Genomic DNA, 19,515 nt, shown 5'->3' with positions numbered 1-19,515 from the left:
GCAAAAGTAAAACATTTTTGGATGAAACGCAAAAAGTAGCCAACTGCAAATGATTTTGGAGAAGACAGGGAACCACTTAATATTGTCAGATGCAGGGCCTAAGAGTGTCTTCTAGGTCCTTAACATGAATCATACTTCATCACCATATTTTTTTTTTAACTACTGTAGCTACTTCAGGCCTCAAAACATTTTAAATCTGTTTGGTCTTATTTTTAAATCTGTTAAGTTATCTGGGTTTTTTTCCTTAATTGAAAATTCAGCACTAACTTAATAGCCCTGTTCTGCTTTATTATACAGCATTATTTGCCACTTCTTATGTATGCACACTCACAAATTCAATCAAATACATAATTCATCATAACCTGTCCTAGAGGAACTCCTAAATTGTCCTATCATACTAACCTATAGTATTAGACCAGCTTCTCATAAAGACTACATAAAAAAAAATTAATCCAGTTGCAGCTTTCAAAACCAGTTGGCTTTCAAACCTCCTTTTTCTTAAACTGAGGATTTGGTAACCTTCATTAAAGGCAAGCATGCCTTACAAAGGAATCTTTAGTATCACAGTTTCTTAAATATTCTTGCATGTAACTTTAAATAAGGAATTTTCTTTCTCTTAGATCTAATTGCAGCTCATTAAATTGTTTGAGAACTTGAGTACAAGTGTCATTATTAGCAAGTTAGTCTGTCCTTTCATTGCTCCATCTGTTAGCACAGGAAATACATTTTGTAGTAGAGAGGCTTGTTCTGGTTGTAAGTACATTTATACATATGAAATCTTGATCCTTGCTAAAGTGCTATTGGTAAAGTCTCTTCTCCAATGGTCTTTTACAATCTTTATCTCTTACAAAAGTAATATAGGACAAAATTGTGTGCTTCTAGCATAGGATTATGGCTTCATCTTATTTTTGATGGATTGGCACGGGTATCTCAGCAACAAGATTAACGTAAATTCACACCCAATTTAATTGGATTGTAAGAAAGGGCAGAGTTTAGCTTGAAATGTTGAAATGAGTAAGGTTGATGAAAACCTTTTTTGAGGAACAGAGACTGGCTGTTGCACAAGGCACATGATCGTAAAGCCATTCATCCCCCCAGCTGCTATTCAGAACCCTCAACTCAGACCTGTCATTGTCCGGTCCAATTCCACCGGGTCACGGTATTTCAAAGGGACTTAAGAGCTCCCTGGCCACTGCTGCTACTGTGGCAGTCGGTACTCTGGGTCCTTTGAATTAGTGATGTGACTGGGTAACTGGTTACCTGGAAAGCATCACCCTTGCTGGGTGATGTTTACCGGGTAACGGTTAACTGGTTCTCCAGGAGCAGCCTCTTGCTGCCATTATAGTCCCCTCATCCCACCCTCCTTCACTATTTTTCGTTATTGGAAAGGGAAGTATTAACTGGCCAAGTGACGGGAAACTAACTGCAATGATGACTGTATAGTTTTTGTTACTAATTACAAGACCCTGACCACACGCTCTGAGGTTGCTGAACAGTTGGATTTGCACAGCATGCTAGGCTCTGCTCTCCTAATGGGCTAAATCAGCGTAGAGAGATGCATTTTATAGGAGCACTCCATGTAAAGCAGGATCCATAGGACTCTGAACAAAACATTAAACTGACTCATTATGAGGCAAGAATCTCTTCAGCCTGGGATACTGACTAAGAAAGCCTGAAAAGAATCCTGTGGAAAACTTTTGTTCATAAGTAGTTTCAGAGGGGTAGCCCTGTTAGTCTGTAACTTAAAAAAAGAGTAGTCCTGTGGCACCTTAGGGTATGGCTACACAGCACTGTAACTCGAAATAAGATACGCAATTTGAGCTATTTTGAAATAACTTATTTCATCATTTGGCACTGTCTACACAGCGCCAGATTTCGAAATAACCTGCTGTTACAGAACGTCCCTTACTCCTTGTAGAATGAGGTTTGTAGGGATGTCAGAATAGTGAGCCCCAAATAACGTGCTTGCTGTAAAAACACGGGATAGCTATACTCCTGTATCCCGAAATAGCATTGCAGTGTAGATGTAGCCTTGGAGACTAACAAAGGTAACTAACCTTTGTTAGTCTCTAAGGTGCCACGGGGTTACTCGTTTTTTGTTCTTAGTTCAGTAAACGTGTACGTGGTGCCCATTCCATAAGCGTTTCTGGATAGTGATCCTGTAACCTTGTCTTCTGGCAGTCTGTTTCAAATGCAGTCAAACTAATCTCTGCCACCTCTGTTTGGTGAAATGACCCCATGGTAGGTTGAATTCCAGCATGTAAGTTACTGAGGCAAAACTACTGGGCAGGCAGGATTCATCCTGTCAGTCCCAGGCTATGCACATGGTGTGCTGTAGGGTAGCAGCGTCTTTTCTGTTGTCCTATTGAGAAGGGTTAGTAACTGTGTGCTTATTTTGTTCTTGTGGAGATTATTTTAAGGTGGAGGAGACCTCTCCAAAGACCCCTGTCCTTTTGTCCAGCAGCGCATGCTGTTGTAGTGTAACTGTTTCCCACAGCAAATGAAAGTAGTTGTCACTCATCTGAAGAAGTGGGCTGTGCCCACTAAAGTTCATGATACCATCTACATGATACCAGCTACACCAGACTGACGGCTACATCTCTATCACTAATCTACATGTTTTGTTAGTCTTTAAGGTGCTGCTAGATTATTTGTTGTTTAAGTTTTTCCAGGAAGAATGTTGGTCTTCATAGCCAATACCCTTCTTCTGTTTGCTGAGCTAGAGAAATCTTTTTAATTTTAACAGCACTTCACAGGACTAATTTGTTACCTTACCATGAGTTCATTGCTTAAGTGCTTCAAATTGGCAATAAGTAATATTGCAGTTTCTCTTCCCAGTTTCTTCAGTGTAGCAGCTGTGTTCCATTCATAGGCTGCTGATTGGTAAGCGTTAAGTAAGTCAGTCTTTAAAACTGCTTTAAAATTAGGACTTTGTGTGTTCAGCTACCTACTACTGTGCCACTTGTCGTGCAGGCATAGCTACATAAAACTACAAAGCAATAGATAGATAGAACTGTGCACTGAGAATGAACTAGCTGATTATATAGGCTGACTTAAACAGCTAGTAAGAGGTGTAGTAAAATTCTGCCTCGTTTAAGGCGATGTTAATTTGCGAAGCTGAATGTGAAACCTTTGCAGGAGGAACTTGCTACACATGGTGATGTTCCTTTTACCGCCTGACTCTAAAGTGTAGTACTGAATATACAGTAAAGTGTAGTTGAAATTTAAGAAGTGGACACAACAAGAGCTTAGATGAGCATTGGGCAGCTTGATTTGCTATTGCAGCATTTTTCAGTGCTGCTGGGGAGAGACTGATGAGTCATCAAGTCAGCTGACTGTGCCTTTACTGTGTATCTGGAATTTCTTTCCCCACTGCAGCAGGCTTTTTGCATCCTTCTGTATACGGGTGGGGAGACTTTTGGGAAGGACAGTCATTTGTGGGGGGACTTTTGGGAAGGACAGTCATTTGCTACTGAGTGCTGCTGCTTTAGTGCTAAATTCTGCATTTGCTTGCTTCATCTGGCCTGTGGATTGTTTTGCCTTCCCCTTTCCCCTGAAAGCCAGGTAAGAAATCCTTTGATATTTATGGTATGATACTCTCTAGAGTTGGTTGTATCCTACTTAAAAAAAGGCACTGTGTGATCATCTCGGCAGGGTCTTAATTTCTGAGACGGATTGTTGTCTCCGAACATGGAGCTCAAATTTTGAACAGCTTTGAATGTCTCTCCATCAGTGATCACATCACATTTAAAAGCCAAATGATAGTAACTTGTGACTGAGAATATTGGCTTTTTTTTTTTTTTTTTTTTTTTTAACACTGGCAGCAGCAAAGCATTCATTTCTTGGGGACAGCTCTGTAGCCAAAGGACTTTATTGGGGAAATCTAGGTTGAAATGGCTGGATTTTGGGCTTTCCTGCCTATGTTACTGATTGATTGCATATTAAAACGGCTAGTTAGATTCATGGTGTACTGATGCAGCTTGCAGAGGTTTCAACCATCTATGTCTGAATCTGATTGTCCTAACTCCTGCTGTTCTCAGAACACAGAGTATGGTCATGTTATAGCTAAAGGCTGCTCTGAAAGGATCTTGAAACCATGCTGACTTTAAACTTTTAATAAAAGGAACAAAACTGGTCAGTATTGCTTGTTAGTCTGCTACATTCTGTGTATCTTCTCTGCTCACATGGGGGCGGAGGGGTGACTAAGAGTGATTTGTATTAGGGATCTGAGCATGTAGCTGTTTAAATGGGTAATTGATAAGCTCATACTTATTGGTTACCCAAACCGCTACATGCCGCTTCTGGTCTGGCTCCTGGGGAGCTGTCTGCCACCCTGCGCTGCTGCCTCTTTATCAGAGGCAGCAGTGTGGGGCAGCAGGCAGGAGCCGGTACACCCGGGGAGCCAGCTTAAAAGCTGGCTCCCGGTGCCACTGGCTCCTGGGGAGTCAACCGCCTGTTGCCCAGTGTTGCTCCCTCTGTATCAGAGGCAGCAGCGTGGGGCAGCAGCCGGCTCCTGGTGTTTAGCTCTATTATTGTATTAAGTGGGTCTTGGCTGATGAAGGGCAGTAGTGTGGTGCTTAAATGCTAAACACAGTCAGTATCTATGTTCATAGTGCAATGCTGGCTGGCAGGTAACAGCCTCCCAAAGCACGCTGATATCTGAGCCCCTCCCCCTCGTCAGTGGGTCACAGTGCAGAATATAGTGACACAGCCATTGTCTGTAAATAGTTGACAGTATAATCTAAGATGAAAACCTACAGAACCAACTCAAGTAGCAGCTGCCAGGCAGCTCAGTGGTGGAGAGGCTGAACAGCTACTCCTAAATAGTGTTGAGTATTTCAGGAATCCTAGCCTTCTGAGAGAGCTGGCAGTGCAGCTGGGCCGCATGGCATGGGGCTAGCTGTATCATGATGTGTGGGCTGTTCCAAAGATGTGGGAGAAGGCTCCAAAGAGAGTACTGAAGCAAATTTCGTTGTCAGGGCAGTGGAAGCATTGGCAGTGGAGGTTGGTTTTGGAGAGGTAGACCAGAGCAGAGCTGTGCAGAAATTGAGCATGCTGACACTGCAGCTGGGAGCGATGATTCCCCACACGGACCCCCTCACTAGCTCTGCATGCTGAAAATAGCAATATAGTAGGTGCTGCCTGGACGGAAGTTTGGACTAGCCTCCCCGCCTGAAGTTCAAGCCCACCCAACCCCGTTGGCAATGACTCGCGCTAGCCTGTGTCACAACACCTGCAGTGCTATTTTTCGCCTGCTAGCTTGAGGTGAGCTAGTGCAAGTCTGTCTAGCAGGGCTGGGAATTGTGCTTCCCTCAGATGTACCCTGAACTCAGGATGAGGCGCTTGAAATGATTGGGCCCAGGGCAATCCCAATGAATGACTGCAAACTATTTGATGTGGAGAGAGTGGCGGGCAGAGAAGATGACTTTGTATTCTGCCCATGAAGCTAGCAAGGGGGCAGTAGGGATGTTGGAGAAAGGGACGAGACTTGGGTGACCCTTTTTGCTGCAGGTCTAAATCCGTGTGCTTGTTTTCCCATGGGATGATTTCCTTTTGCTGCTTGCTGTGGGCTCTTCAAACGCTCTGACAGAAGATGAGTTAATCCCTTTCAAATAACTTCATTGGCTGTGGCTCACAACTGACCTTCCTGATCTGATCAGTTTGGGTTTGAATCCAGAAGGTGCTGACCTAAAATTGTGTGACCTGATCCAAGTCGGTTAATCTAGGTGGGAGTGTGGATAAGGAGCAGCAATTTCTTAACCTCCTGTATCCATCACATTGGAGTATAGATAGGTCTTTGCCTCAGCACGCCTTTGAAGGCCTGTGTAGGGAGGAATTAAGCCTTCCGTGGTGTTAATGGTCCTGGAGTTTCTAGGTCCTGGAGCTGTGAATGATCTGTTGGAGTAAATGTTTGGGGGGGGGGAGGGATATTCGAAGTCCTGCTGCTTTTTCAGTTTGAGAAGCAGTTGCATGTGAGATCTGCAGTAAGTGTGGTGTTACTGCAACCTCAGACGTGTGGGATAACGCTGCCGGAGCCACTGCTGCACCGATCCCCTTGCCTGCAAGCCTTGAGCTTCAGGTGGCTGTTTGGTAATGATGCCCTTTGGAAGGTGTCAAATAGCTGACAAAATTCCCAGCAAACTTTAAAATTGGCTTCTAATGCTAAGCTAGTCTGCACTGCTCCACCCATGCTCAGGGCTCTGCTCTGTTCCTGATTTACTGCCCGGTCACAGGACACTTCATGCCCAGAAAGACTCAGTGGCTCTAGCGATTAGAAGGGGAATACCCAGGTTACTAGTTCTCATTCAAGATGATAGGGACTGAGTCATGGTCATCTGTCTCTTCGGTGGCCTGGGCAATGAATAAATGGGTATACACGTCATGCTAACCACTACGGTGAGTGAGCGCTTGGGCTTGGAAAAACCTCCTTGCAGATGGTGAGTAGGAATTCTGGCTGAGTGGGGCTAGGGGGGTAGACTCCTCCCACAGAGTGGAGCCTGGCTTGAGCAACTGGAACAGAACCTTTCGGTAGGACAGGAAGGAGAGGATTCGAGGGCCTGTGTACAATGGAAGAATTGGAAAACAAGCCTTATGTGCCCTGGAGAGCAGCAGCCTTCTTCCTACCATCCCTAGAGAGCAGGCTGGGAAGATGGGCTCTGCAGGAGGGTGGGATAGGTGGTATGCATGAGTTTAGGGAGTAGCAGCACATGAATATTTTGCCAGGGCTGATAGGAATTGGGGCAGGTTTTCAAGGCCTGATGAACCTCCTTGTTAGCAGTCTCAGCAGAGACATTGGGCGTAGGGCAGGCAGTGAGATTGAACTCAGCTCTCCAGGGTTGGTTTGGTGGTAGGATGAACTGTTATTGCCTATATCCAGTCTGCCCTGTGGATATGGTCTTCAGGACTTCTCCCAACACTTCACATGTATTTGTTCCAGGAAAGAATCAACCTGCTAGTAAGCAGTGCCCACTTACATCACTAATGTTGTGGTGTGTTTCCAAGGTAACACACGAGAGCGAGATGATGGGTAAAAGCAAAGAGTTGTTAAAGGCCGTTATCAGTTAAAGTTCAGTGAGGCCCAACTGCCAGTTATTACCAGAAGAACAGGGATCTGCTGTCTGTTTCTGGCCAGTCAATGAGGAGCCGTTTTGCAAATCTTTGTTTTGAAACTCTAAATCCATGTTTAAGACCTTACACTTACTGACTGGAAAAGACCTCCTGTTAGATAGCTGTATGGACTTTGCAGGGCGACGGAGCATAGAGCAGCTGGATGCTGTGGTGTTGGCATTATGTGACTTGTAGAAGGCGAGGACGCAGTCGAGTTCCACTCTGAGATACATTGGAGTGTAATTGTGTTGTGGTAAAAATGTGCAGAAAGCTACTTTGTGTGTTTTTTGACCCTCTTATTCTCAAGCTGAAATGCGCTCACTGTTTTCCCCCAGGGTTTGGCTTGTGCCTCCATTTCCAGAAATAGTGTTCCAAGTTCTGAAGATCCTCCATTATTGCTTTCTCAGTATCATGGAGGTTCGATGCTTGGATTGTCAAGCAAGGCTGTCTGCATAGCCAAATGTTCATGATTTAGTTGGAGGCATGTCACTTACATAAATACTGAAAAGGGTTGGCACAAGCACAGAGCCTTGTGATAGCTTATTGTTTGATGTCTAGTCTTATTACCCAGGTAACCCACAGGAGTCTGTTACTTAGCCTGCTCCACCACAGGCAACGTGTTTGGAAGCAAGATATGCTGAAAACTGCTGAAGTTATTAGGCCCTTACTCCATACAGTATCCTACACAGATGACACGTTAACAAATACTGTGCCGGTCTTTAAGGTCTTTTGCTAGCCAGCCTCAACGTGAGCAGTGAGTGCTAGAACTTTGTCACAAATGCTGTGTTTTGTCTGGAAGCCTGCCTGTTTCACTGGGATAATTGGCTCAATAAAAGGGCCTATTTTTGTGAGGATGATACGTTCAAGAAGTGTATAGGTCATGCATAGCAGAGAGACTGGCCTGTAGCTTCCCATTTCATCAAGGGGCCTGCCAGGCTTTGGAAAGACAATTACCATTGCCTCACACCGTATTATTCTTAAGGCATAGGCACAGGAATGAGGAGTGGGGGGGGGGTGCTGCAGCACCCCTGTGCTCCCAGTCTAGCACCTGAGCTCCCAGCTGCTGTCCCCACATGCCAGGTTCTTGGCTGCTGGCTCCAAGTGCTGGGGTCTTGCTCTCTGCCTTAGCTGGGGGTGGGGTGGACAGGGGCAGAGGGGCTCAGCATCTCCAGTGTTTCTGCGCTACTGCCTTAGATTAGCAGAATACAGTGTTGTGATCCATCGGAGTCCTTTGGGGCCCAGATGGTGGAGGTATTCTGATGGAAAACCATTAGGGCCTGCAACCTTCCCTTCTCCCACCATCGTAAGTCCTTTTGCTTGGTCAGTGCTCACAGTGGAAGGGTCTCCTCAGAGGATCGATGCAAGTGTTGGGTAGAGTTGTTGATGCACCTCTCTTCTTGCTTATCAACTGGGCTCTGTGCTCTCCCCCAGTTTAGAGGCTGTTGAGTGTGACTGGAGTTTTGGTGGCGAGTACTCTGTGGGATAGCAGCGTCTGGGCTTGATGGCTTGAATGTGCAAAATCAAGGTTTTGCACGTGGTCACACCTGTGCTGGCATCTTGCTGTGTCAAGGGAGTATCACAGGGCTTTTGCAGTGTGAGAGCTCCTGATTGGATTGGATTGGAAGAGTAACTCCTGCATCTCTCACCTTGAGAAGGCAGCTGCACAGATAAAAACAAGAGCCAACATAATCTATTAACTAGCAGGTACAGCCTGGGGTGTGTCAACATCTGTGGTGAAAACCATCGGCAATAGCATTTGCATATTCACTAGCCTAATACTGTGCATGGATATGAAGGAGATGCAGCCACACGACTTGTAGAAACCCAGCTGAATATAATGATATTGACTCCCATGAGGTTGACATCCATGCCATGGCTACCTGTCCTAACTTTGCTTCTCTGCCAGTGCTTTGAACTTCTGCAACTTGCTGTGAAACTCAGTGAATCCAGGAAAACAGATGTCTACCTAGTCACCAAGATCGTGACCGCTTCCCTCCATCCTCATGACATTAAGAGTCCCACAAGCCTTTCTGTTTGGCCTCATGAAATCTGGCTATGATCAGCAGGAGTCTTGAAAAGCAGATTGGACTAAATGACTTAAAAAATAAACGCCTTTTGCCAGTTCCCACGCAGACGGTTCCTTGGTCAACTGAACCGAAATCGAACCAGGCCTGTGTAAATGAGGATATCTAATGCACAGATGGAAAATCAAGGACTCCGCAGTATGCGAGTCCCCACTTCAGATCGTCGAATATGTCACTAGGTACTGCCCAATTTATAAATATAAAGGAAGCATTATTGCAATACATTTTGCTATTCCTGATGGAGCCATTTGGCTTGATTAACTTGAGAGGAAATTGTAATTGCTGCTTTACATCAGCCATGTGAAGAAGGAAGACAACTTGTAGAGGGAGTATGTTTGATCTGTCGGTCCCAGAAACCTAACACACACTATAAAAATGCACTGGGGGGATTCCAGGCATAGTGGTACTTCCAACTGAATTACAGTACTTGTGCAGCTCTGAAATGTTTGTTTGAAAGATGTGAAATCATTCCTCATTCTAATAAATGTTGCAGATTGCAAGTGAGTCTTGCAGCAAGGGGGAGTGGAGTGGGAGATGAACTTTGGGGTCAAAATAATACATTCAAAGCACAGTTTGCTGTACCTGGTGGTGGTGTCTATTGTACTTCCTTGCAAATCAAATCGGGGGGGGGGGGGGTAGAGGAAATAGTTCTACAATAAGCTCTTTGGGCCCTGTATTGCCAGTGTTCAATGTCAATAGCAATAGAAAAACTTAAAAAACAAATAGTCTAGTAGCACCTTAAAGACCAACAAAACATATAGGTGGTATCATGAGCTTTCATGGGCACAAGTTTGTTCATACTGGTATGTCTTGCTGCATTAAAACCCAACCAAACAGCTATTAACTACAGTTGGCCCTGAATTCATAGTAGTGAAAGGAGGAATTTGAGGGGCATCAGACCACGTGAATTTTGAGACTTCTGCATGGGGCTTTCTGTTCATTGGAAGCAATGGGAGAAAGGAACTGAAACTAGGAGTTCATGACTCACTGGGTTAGGTCTCTTCCCGCTCTGTATAAATGAACTATTGATTGTCTTCTGGACAGGTCAACGGGCATGATGAACTTTTCCAAGCTACCCAAAATCCGAGATGAAGACCGGGAGAGTGTGTTTGGCTATGTCCATGGAGTCTCAGGACCTGGTAGGTGCTCTTTGGTTCATGGGTTCAACTTTGTATTACGAAAACAGTTTCATGGAACTTTACATCCTCTGGGTGAAAGCTCAGTGAAGCTTTTCAAAAGTCATTAATTGTTCCCACACATACACTCTGCTTTGCACAGAGCTCTCAATTTAGTATGAGCTCACACTCATGGTCAGTGTCAGCAAGATGTTCTTATGTATTAGTCTTATATATTATAATCAGCCATGGTGAATGCCTCTTCACCCTTGTGTAGAGTGGGCATTGTATTGCAGAGAGCAGGACAGCTTTAGGAATCTCTTAAACATAAGTCATGTTTCTTTTATAAGCCAGCGTATAACTATTTTAGTTAGTCTGTCGTTTCAGTTAGTGAGGTAGCTTAGGGCCAAAATGTAATCTGCTTCAATATAGTTCTAATCGGGTGGCGAAGGCTCTACCAGTTGTAAAGATCTGTTTAAATGATCCATTGCTTTTCCTGCAAAATCTAATCTATCAAATATTAATAGTAACATTAACATTAAAATGGCACCGTTCCTGCCCCAGCATGCTCCATAAGTGAAATAATACAGCAGATGGTCCAGTGTCAGGATGTTGGGGGTGTCTTCTCTTCCCCTCTCCCCCCAGCAAGAGGTGAATGTGCTTCCGATGAACTTTGCAGAAGCAGTATCTTTTTAGCAGGGATTTGGGAGGATAGTCATTTAGGCTCTTAAACCTTCTTAGTTTCATGCTTAGTACAGGGCATATCCTGGATAAGAATTACAGCTTTCTGTCGATTACTAAAATCTGATGGTGGTGCGCCCTAGGCCCCAGAGAGACAGGGGAATAAGCATACGGCAGTTTCATTTTGGCTCAGAAGCTTTGCCACTGTCTCTTTGACAGGACCTACTTACTATCATAGATTGTGTACCAGGCCTGTGGGTTCCAGTGCTCTACATTCACTTCTTGTCTGAAGAAATCTGGTAATGCAGCAGAAAAATAGCCTAACTCAAGTGTGTTTGTCTTTCAGTGGTCACTGCCTGCAACATGGCAGGTGCAGCTATGTATGAATTGGTACGAGTTGGCCACTGTGAGCTGGTAGGAGAAATTATCCGACTGGAGGGTGATATGGCCACTATCCAGGTGTATGAAGAAACCTGTATCCTTCTCATTGGTGTCTTTGAGGCCTGCCAAACTAAGTCATCCTAAAAGGTAGGATGACCAGTACAGTAGAGCGAATAAATCTTAGTGGGCCCCTATCAGTGGTCATGGGCAGAAACCAAATCTGTTCTTGATTTCTTATACAGGTTTTGATGGAGTTTGTATAAAAAGTACACGGTGGCAATGTAATTGTCATATTACCAGGATTGTGCAGTCTTCAAAGCATGCAGCTGCTTTTGTAAGACTTGCATCCATGAAGGGAACTCTCTCTCGGCTCCCAGCTCCTCGGCCATCAGTTCTCTTGGACAGAAACCTGTGTCCCTCTCTGGACAGGAGGGAGTCTTTCCAGGCTGCATAGTTCCTTGTCTACATTGCACGCTCCCCAGTAAGCCAAGCTGCCTGAATAGGCCCAGTGTCTGGGTTTTGCTTCTTTTTCAGAGGCTATGAACAGAATAACTGCCAGTAGTTAACAAGTTACCATGCGGCTCTTTGTAAACAAGCAAGTCAGTCTTTCAAAACCCACAGCTGGACTTTTCCCATCCTTACAAGTCCATAACTATGTGAGACTGAGACCCAGAACTCAATCGGGACAGATCAGCCTGTTTCCTTTACTGCTCAGGCCTTTGATCGCCAGCCTGCAGTAACAGCAGAATGCCACCTCTCCTCAGATGTAGCTTCAAAAGGCTGGGATTTCGCCTGACTGGAGGTGGGGAATGTGGATTAACTTTTCTGTCGATTCAGAGGGGTATCTCTGTTTAAGGTTTTTTGTTTTTTGTGTTTTTCCTGTAGCTATTTCCCCAGAAATCTACTTAACTGTCCCAAAAGTTCATTCCTGCCTTGCTCAGTGCAGTCCTTTAAACTCCCACGCCTCACATCCTCTCATCCCGAGAGTTTTCATACAAGCCCAATAAGGTTTTTCGAGGATATTGAAGGAAATTACCATTTTCTCGGATCTTCTTAAAGCTCAATCCTGATTTAGTGTCAAACTTCAGATACACTTGAACTTGGTAACCGCATGGTGCGAGGGACTATTTATTCATTGACTAATACAAATGACACACACCAGAGTTACTGAGCAAATCCAGTTTTTGTATGGGTTTCTTCCCCTTTTTTTAAAAAAAGTGTGTACTATAAAACATCCTAATACCGCTTTAAAACTGGGAAGGATTCATCCTTTGACTGGATTCAGATTTCTCTGCTAAACACAAGCATATTGCACATGTATCTTTTGGAAACCCATATTGTTGATCCAAACATGCTTGCTACAAAAATGAACTGTCTAGTACTGGTAATAGATACATGATGTTGGAGAATGAGGGAGACTATCCAGGAGGGAGTCTGTAAGCTTGGAGTTAGCCTCAATGTCTCCATTCCTGTGCAAAAGTACAAGTTAAATAGAAAATAGATCTCTTGCTGGCGGACTCAGCGGGTTAATTTCACACTGGAAGAGCCCTTATACAGCCCTCCTCACCACAGAATGTAAGCACAGGAGTGGCCAAACTTACTGACCTGACCCTCTGAGCTGCATACAATAATATCCAGAAGTTTGTGAGCCACAAGACACGCACAACTTGCCCTGTGGGATGGCCCCTGCTGAAGTGTGAGGGTTTTGTCCTGTCCCCTGCCCTCCCTCCTGGGGCTCCTTCAGACCAGTTTAATAGGTGACGAATGGATGGGTGCTTGGGGGGGCTCTGGGATAAGGATGTTAAATTGCGTTGAATCAGTTAATCGAGTAGTCAATGGCATTTCCATCGGCTGGTTGATAAGGGGGAAAACTGCAGAGCCACAGCAGGATTAGTTCCTGGCCCCGGGAGCTAACCCAATTGCAGCTCTGCCTTTTAAATGTAGTAAGAGTCACCCGGCTCTTTACTACAGTTAAGAGGAAGAGACACAGAGGGAGGCCGGATGTGAGCTGGGACTCAGCTGTCCCAGCTCTTGCCCAGTCCCAGATGCTGTGCCTCTGCCTTCCCTGCCCTCCTGTGGAGATGGTGCTGGGAGGAACTGGCTTTTAAGCCAGCTCCCCCTAACACCGACTCCCTCCCCCTCCCCCTCCCCCCACACACACACTGATAGAGGCAGCATGGGGGGGCAGGCATAGGAGAAGCGACTAGTCGTAGTTACTCCACTGGTTGTTTACATCCCTGCTCTGGGAGCCCATTTTAAATGTAAAAAGAGCCCTACGTGACTCATGGGCTATAGTTTGACCATGCCTGCTCTACTATAGCACATTAAATGGCAACTGTAACCTGTGACTCATTCTCTTTTCCTTGCCCCAGGAGGTGCCAGTCGCATGAGGCTCTTTAGAGATGAGCTAGCTTTTTATCTGTTCTCTCCAACTCTAAATATGGCCGTGGTTTTCCAGTAAACTTTTCCATTTCGTAGCTGGAGACTAGTGATCACAAGGGAAAATAGTTAGTCTCTGCTCCCTGGCGAGTAAAAATATCACAGTCTTACTTAATCCAGACTGAATGTTTATCTCCTTTGCGACAGAGTGCATTGCATAAGGGGGGCAACTGAATTGGTGAGACAAAATGTTTTTTGGTAAATGTGTGGATGAGCTTTTCCTGAACTGGCCTCTTTAGCTGGTGTCTCGGTAGGAGATCCTGTACTCCGCACTGGCAAACCTCTCTCAGTGGAACTTGGCCCTGGCATTATGGGGGCCATTTTTGATGGTATCCAGAGGCCTCTGACAGACATCAGCGCTCAGACCCAAAGTATCTACATCCCCAGAGGTGTCAACGTGTCAGCTCTGAGCAAAGACCTCAAATGGGACTTTACGCCTTTCAAAAACCTGCGGGTAGGCTCCGACAAAGCTGCCGAAAATCCCCCAGCTGCATTGCAGGGTGGGGGAGAATGTGCGGAGGGGTGGAATTGTGAGTTGCGTTTTCCGATACCGTGAGTCTGTGAACAGCAGGCGCTTGAGCGGGGTGTAGTGATGGATTAAAGCACAGGGACAATGAAAGAGCAGGTGGGGAATGTTTGTACCAATGATGTGATGCTAGGTGCCACTGTTTGTAAATACAGTGGTACCTATTAATGGAATGCTTTTACAGTGCAGTAAAGAGAGTTTATGGGAGCACATTGAGCATAGCAAGTAGCACCTGTTTTCTGGGAGAGGGTGGTGTACTTCTAGCCAAGATATTTTGTCGACCCTGAAGGACAGCATTGCTGCTGAACCATGAGACCACTGGCCTGATTGCCTTCTTCTGGTCTTAGTACCTCGTTTTCCATTGCCTACAAATTGGCACATTCCACTGCCACTGTACTCAACACAGTAGTCTCCCTGAGGAGAAGGGAGGCCAGGGAATCACCAGTACTAGCCAGTAATCACATGGCTGCCTGAGCCTTGTAAGCCTCACTGCATATAATGGCTGCTCTTCCTATGCAGGTTGACAGCATGTTTCTAGCAGGGTGGTCACAGTGCTACTAAAAGGTGCAACAGGCTACTGTGCTGTTACAGCGCATTACACAGGAGACAACCAGGGTGCTAGATTTAAGGGCTGTATTCAGCCTTGTGCTTCTCTTAAACTGAAGCTTTAATTTGTATGACTAAAGAAACATTTTCTCCTCCTGGTCCTAGGTTGGCAGTCACATCACTGGGGGAGATATTTATGGAGTGGTGATTGAAAACTCCCTTATCAAACACAAAATCATGTTGCCCCCACGGAATAGGGGTACAGTAACGTATATAGCTCCTCCAGGGAACTACGACACGTCGGTAAGTTCCCCCTCCCGCAGTAGTGCTGGCTTGGCCAAAAGGTGTGTGTACCCCCTTCAGCATCCCCACAGCACTAGCTCAAGGGCTTTTTATGCAGCTGGGTATTGAAACCTCCTGCTGCCAACTTGCCAACAGTGATCACCCTAATATCTTGTGAAATCAAGCTGCTCTGTATGGTGAAAACTCATCCTTGCTCATGTGTGTCATACCCCATATTTGCCACCACATTGAGGGTGGTCCTGGAGCGCCCCAAGAATATGCAAAATCAGCAATGGCATTTTCATTAGTTGCTATGGGTTGTGATTACTTGAAGCTGAGACTTTATAACGCCACTTGATTTCTCTGAAATATGGGAAGTGGGCTCCCCACAGGCTGTGGTAGTACACTGAGGTGCCGGGAAGGCCTGTGGTTCTAAAACTATCTAGTCATTATGGCGTGCATTGCCGGTGGAATCCTGTATTAGAGCCATGGGAATGAGAATTTGCACATTCTTCCAGCTGTCTGCTCACTCCTGGTTTCTGCTTGGTAGGACGTTGTCTTGGAGCTAGAATTTGAAGGTGTGAAGGAGAAGTTCACTATGGTCCAAATCTGGCCTGTACGTCAAATCCGTCCCGTCACTGAAAAGCTACCAGCCAACCATCCATTGCTAACTGGCCAACGGGTCCTTGATGCGCTCTTTCCGTAAGTACCAGCTGGGGTTCTCATCTTTGGACATGAATTCTTTTAAGAGGAGCAGAATATTCTATATAAAACTTCCATGTCCCAAAGCAACATCCCAAAAATGGTGATGGAAGAACTTCAGAGGAATCCTTGACCAACCCCCCAGGCCCCTCCAAAACAAAAAACAAACTACCCTCCATTGCACCAAAAGGTGAAGAAAAATGTCATAATAAAAGATCTACTAAATACTACCGCTGGGGAGTCTCCCAGGATAAATAGTCAGTCAAAGGTCTTATCAGTGAGAAAGCAACTGTTATACACATTTTCCAAATTGGAGGCCCAAAGTTAGTCCCTGCAGTTTTCAGGGACTTCATAGGTTTGGCATCTGTAAAAACAGACTCCTTATTGCCTTCCTATGGATTCAAGTATCTAACTTTGGCATCTAAGCTTGACAGTTTTGGCTTAGGGATGTGAAAGGTTAATTGTTAAGCCTCACCACTTCAGTTAATGGGTGGGGGCAGGAGCGGGAGCAGCCCCCTGCCTGCCTCGGGCACAGGGCTAGTCGAGCCCCTTGGGGTCCACCATGGACAGGAGCTGGCCTGCGGACCCCTGCACCCATCCCCCTCAATCAGTTAACCAGTTAAACAGGCTTTACATCCCTACTTTTTCCTAATTGCTCAAGTCACTTCTCTACAAGATGCTTCTAAGTTGCTTCTCAGACATCTCCATTGGCAAAACCCACTTTGGGGGATATGGACCTATAACAGCCCAGCTGTTGTCCCAGCACTAGCTAGTTACTCTGGGAACAGTGGTAGGTGCTGTTGGTACAGGGGAGGAACAGCCTGTTCCCTTTGTGCTGGCTTGTTAAAATACCTCATGCCCGCATGACCTGGAACGCTGAACCTGGCTCTTTATGCAACTTGGCACTTCTTAGGCAAGTGAAGCGAGATGGCCTCAGAGTAGTGCTGAGAGGAAAAGGCAATCCGATCTGCAAACAGGACAGCGTTTTCCTCTGCCTGGGCTTAGTATAAACCATCTGGCTCTTCTTTACGTAGGTGTGTGCAAGGGGGTACTACTGCTATCCCAGGGGCCTTTGGCTGTGGAAAGACTGTGATCTCGCAGTCTCTCTCCAAGTACTCCAACAGTGATGTTATCATCTATGTAGGCTGTGGAGAACGAGGAAACGAGATGTCTGAAGTCCTCAGAGATTTCCCAGAGGTCAGTATGCCTGGGATGCAGGATTGTTTGCAAACATCCCTGGGAATAGAGCTATTGCATGTGTCTAGTTCATACAGTGGCTTTGAAACTCTAGAGCAGGGGTTCCCAACTTCTTTACCGTTGTAGGCCACGTGTGTTAAATGGGCTGCACCCAGTTTTACCTGTATCCCCTTGAGGATGTTGGGGGCGAGGGGGAGCCCAGCTTTGTGGTGGTTGGGCCGCAAGCAGCTTACAGGCTGCACGTTGAGAACCGCTGCATTAGATACAGTCAGACTCTTACTGTTCTGGGCCTCATTTCATGGCAATCGAGACTAGTGAGTGAGAAACATGACTGGCCCTCTATCTCAACCGGCTGCAAGACAGTTGTAACCAACATAGTCTCTTGCAGGGGTGGGGTATCGAAGGCCCAGGGGCTGGATGCATCCCCCAACTTTCCTGGATCTGGCCCCTGAGCCTCGGGGCTCCTCCACCTCCAACATTGGGAAGCCTGTACTGGTGCTCAATTCCCCTCCCTTCCCACCCCTACCCCACGGCAGGGCTGGAGCTCACAAAACCTACTTGCCTGGGCGCCTCCCTCCGCCCCCCAATCTCTGGTGTGCAAGGGGAATATGGGGAGTGTCTTTCTCGTTCGGGAGCCACGTTAGTGAGGGTTTGTTTTTCTTGTGTTGCTTCTCATTTGTTGTGCAGCACCCCGCTCCCCCCCCCCCACACACACACTGATTTTTCTGTGGGTCTGTGGCCCCCAACCCAAAAAAGCTTCCCCACCCCAATCTCCTGGGATAGGGTAGTTTTGCTAACTGCACTTGTGTACCTAGAATTTGTGGCGGGTGCCAATTGAACTGTAGCAGCACTTTGACTGGGTGCAAAGGGAACGCATGGCTCTCAGTGAATGTTGCATGCCATCAGCACACACCTCACTTCACACACCCTTGCTTTATGTGCCCATCACTTTATTAATACTAGTAGCAAAAAATGACACTGAGAAAAACCAGTGGACTCTGGCTACCCTGTGTGTGAGCAACGGTAAACAAAAAATGTCTCCTGGGCGCCACACACAGCGCCACTGCACCGCTGTCCAGACACCATGTGGCAACGGTCGTCCATGTTGTGCTGTAGTAAGAGCTGTCCCTGGCCTAGGGAAAGTCCGTTTAGGAGCTTGCAGAGCAGTATCTGAACTAACATTGGAATATCTTCTCTAAGTTTTAAAATGAGCCCAAAATAGGTGAAATTACTTAAACATTGAGATTTTAGTTGCGTCCATGAAGGTGCAACTTTCAGAAGGGGAGACTGAGGAAGACGTGTAATGAAATACACTCCCCATTTGCCTGGCAGGTCTCTACTGGACCGTGACACTGCTAATGCTAAGATAAACCAGCAACATGGCAAACATAAGAACCAGAGGACAGTAATACAGCAATACTGCTCCTCTAGCATGTTCTAGGACATGGTTTGAGCACAGGAGTGAGGTCTGTGGCTGAGTTTTAATCCCATCTCATGCTCTAGAAGGTCATTTACCCTTTTCTGCCTCAGTTTCCCTATCTACTTATTGCCTGCATAGTCCTGGTTTCAAAATATAATTATTTGTTCACCATTTTGAAGGAGAAATTATTTGTATTGGCTCTAAGTAGCATTGATCCAGTTACCTGAACGAGTACTACAAACACTTTTTTATTTTTAATAAATCTGTCTTCACACTTTTATGAATGGGAAGACCAAGGTATGTGAATTAAAGGTTTTGCCCAAAGTCACCTGGGGCCTTGGTAGCCGAATAGCCTCTAGAAATCACAAGCCCCGAGTCCAGTCCTCTGCTGTAGTTGTTAGACCACTTGTGAGGACAAATGCTCTTGTACTGGGGCTTTGTCAGGCACAGGAGTGGGGGATGGTCACTGTAGGATTAAACAGGTTTATGTGCTGCTTCTCTTGCCTTTGTAGCTCACGATGGAAGTTGATGGCAAGATAGAAAGTATTATGAAGAGAACAGCCCTAGTAGCAAATACCTCCAACATGCCCGTCGCTGCCAGAGAGGCCTCTATTTATACCGGTAAGAGTCACAGCAGAAGTAAATGCTACTCAGGACAGGTGTCCTCTTGCACTATGGTATCTCCAGATACAGATGAATTCTCCACTCACTGAGTCTGCTTCGTTTCACAGACTGGCCTTTCTAACTCTTATTTCGCAATAGATTTTTTTTGTAGCAGTTTGATCTTTCTCTTAGACATACACTGCCAAGGAATTGCATTTGCCATTTTAGCCCTTACCACTAGTGTCAATTTTTGGTCAGGTCCAAGTCTGTGTTTGTGTGGGATCAACTCTGTAAAGCTTAGCTCATTCTGGAGAGAGTATGAGGCTATTGGTTCTTGACTGTGGAATACAGCCAGGCATTGTTTTATCTCACGTTGCTAGCGTCTCCACGAGGAGTAACAGTAGTTCGAACTAGGAAGCCTAGTTCAAACTA

The 19,515-nt window shown here is 45.8% G+C and overlaps 1 protein-coding gene across 2 annotated transcripts in view; it reads left to right on the top strand.

Annotated features, from left to right (window-relative positions):
- Window positions 1-19,515, top strand: part of ATP6V1A (ATPase H+ transporting V1 subunit A) — a 39,904-nt gene that overhangs the window by 8,256 nt on the left and 12,133 nt on the right. The window contains exons 1-8 of one of the 2 annotated variants that reach the window (XM_006132930.5): window positions 3,068-3,564; window positions 10,236-10,330; window positions 11,334-11,462; window positions 14,047-14,261; window positions 15,045-15,182; window positions 15,712-15,863; window positions 16,898-17,060; window positions 18,993-19,101. In XM_006132930.5, the coding sequence (XP_006132992.1) occupies window positions 10,246-10,330; window positions 11,334-11,462; window positions 14,047-14,261; window positions 15,045-15,182; window positions 15,712-15,863; window positions 16,898-17,060; window positions 18,993-19,101 (991 nt within the window). In that variant the 5' untranslated portion in view covers window positions 3,068-3,564; window positions 10,236-10,245. Of the gene's footprint in view, window positions 1-3,067; window positions 3,565-10,235; window positions 10,331-11,333; window positions 11,463-14,046; window positions 14,262-15,044; window positions 15,183-15,711; window positions 15,864-16,897; window positions 17,061-18,992; window positions 19,102-19,515 lie in introns of those variants that run through there. The other variant, XM_075904967.2, reaches the window with a different exon arrangement.

The sequence above is a fragment of the Pelodiscus sinensis genome, chromosome 1 (genome assembly GCF_052426305.1).
Source record: "Pelodiscus sinensis isolate ZL-2025 chromosome 1, ASM5242630v1, whole genome shotgun sequence".
Taxonomy (NCBI): domain Eukaryota; kingdom Metazoa; phylum Chordata; order Testudines; family Trionychidae; genus Pelodiscus; species Pelodiscus sinensis.
This window is presented reverse-complemented; position numbering and strand designations above follow the sequence as displayed.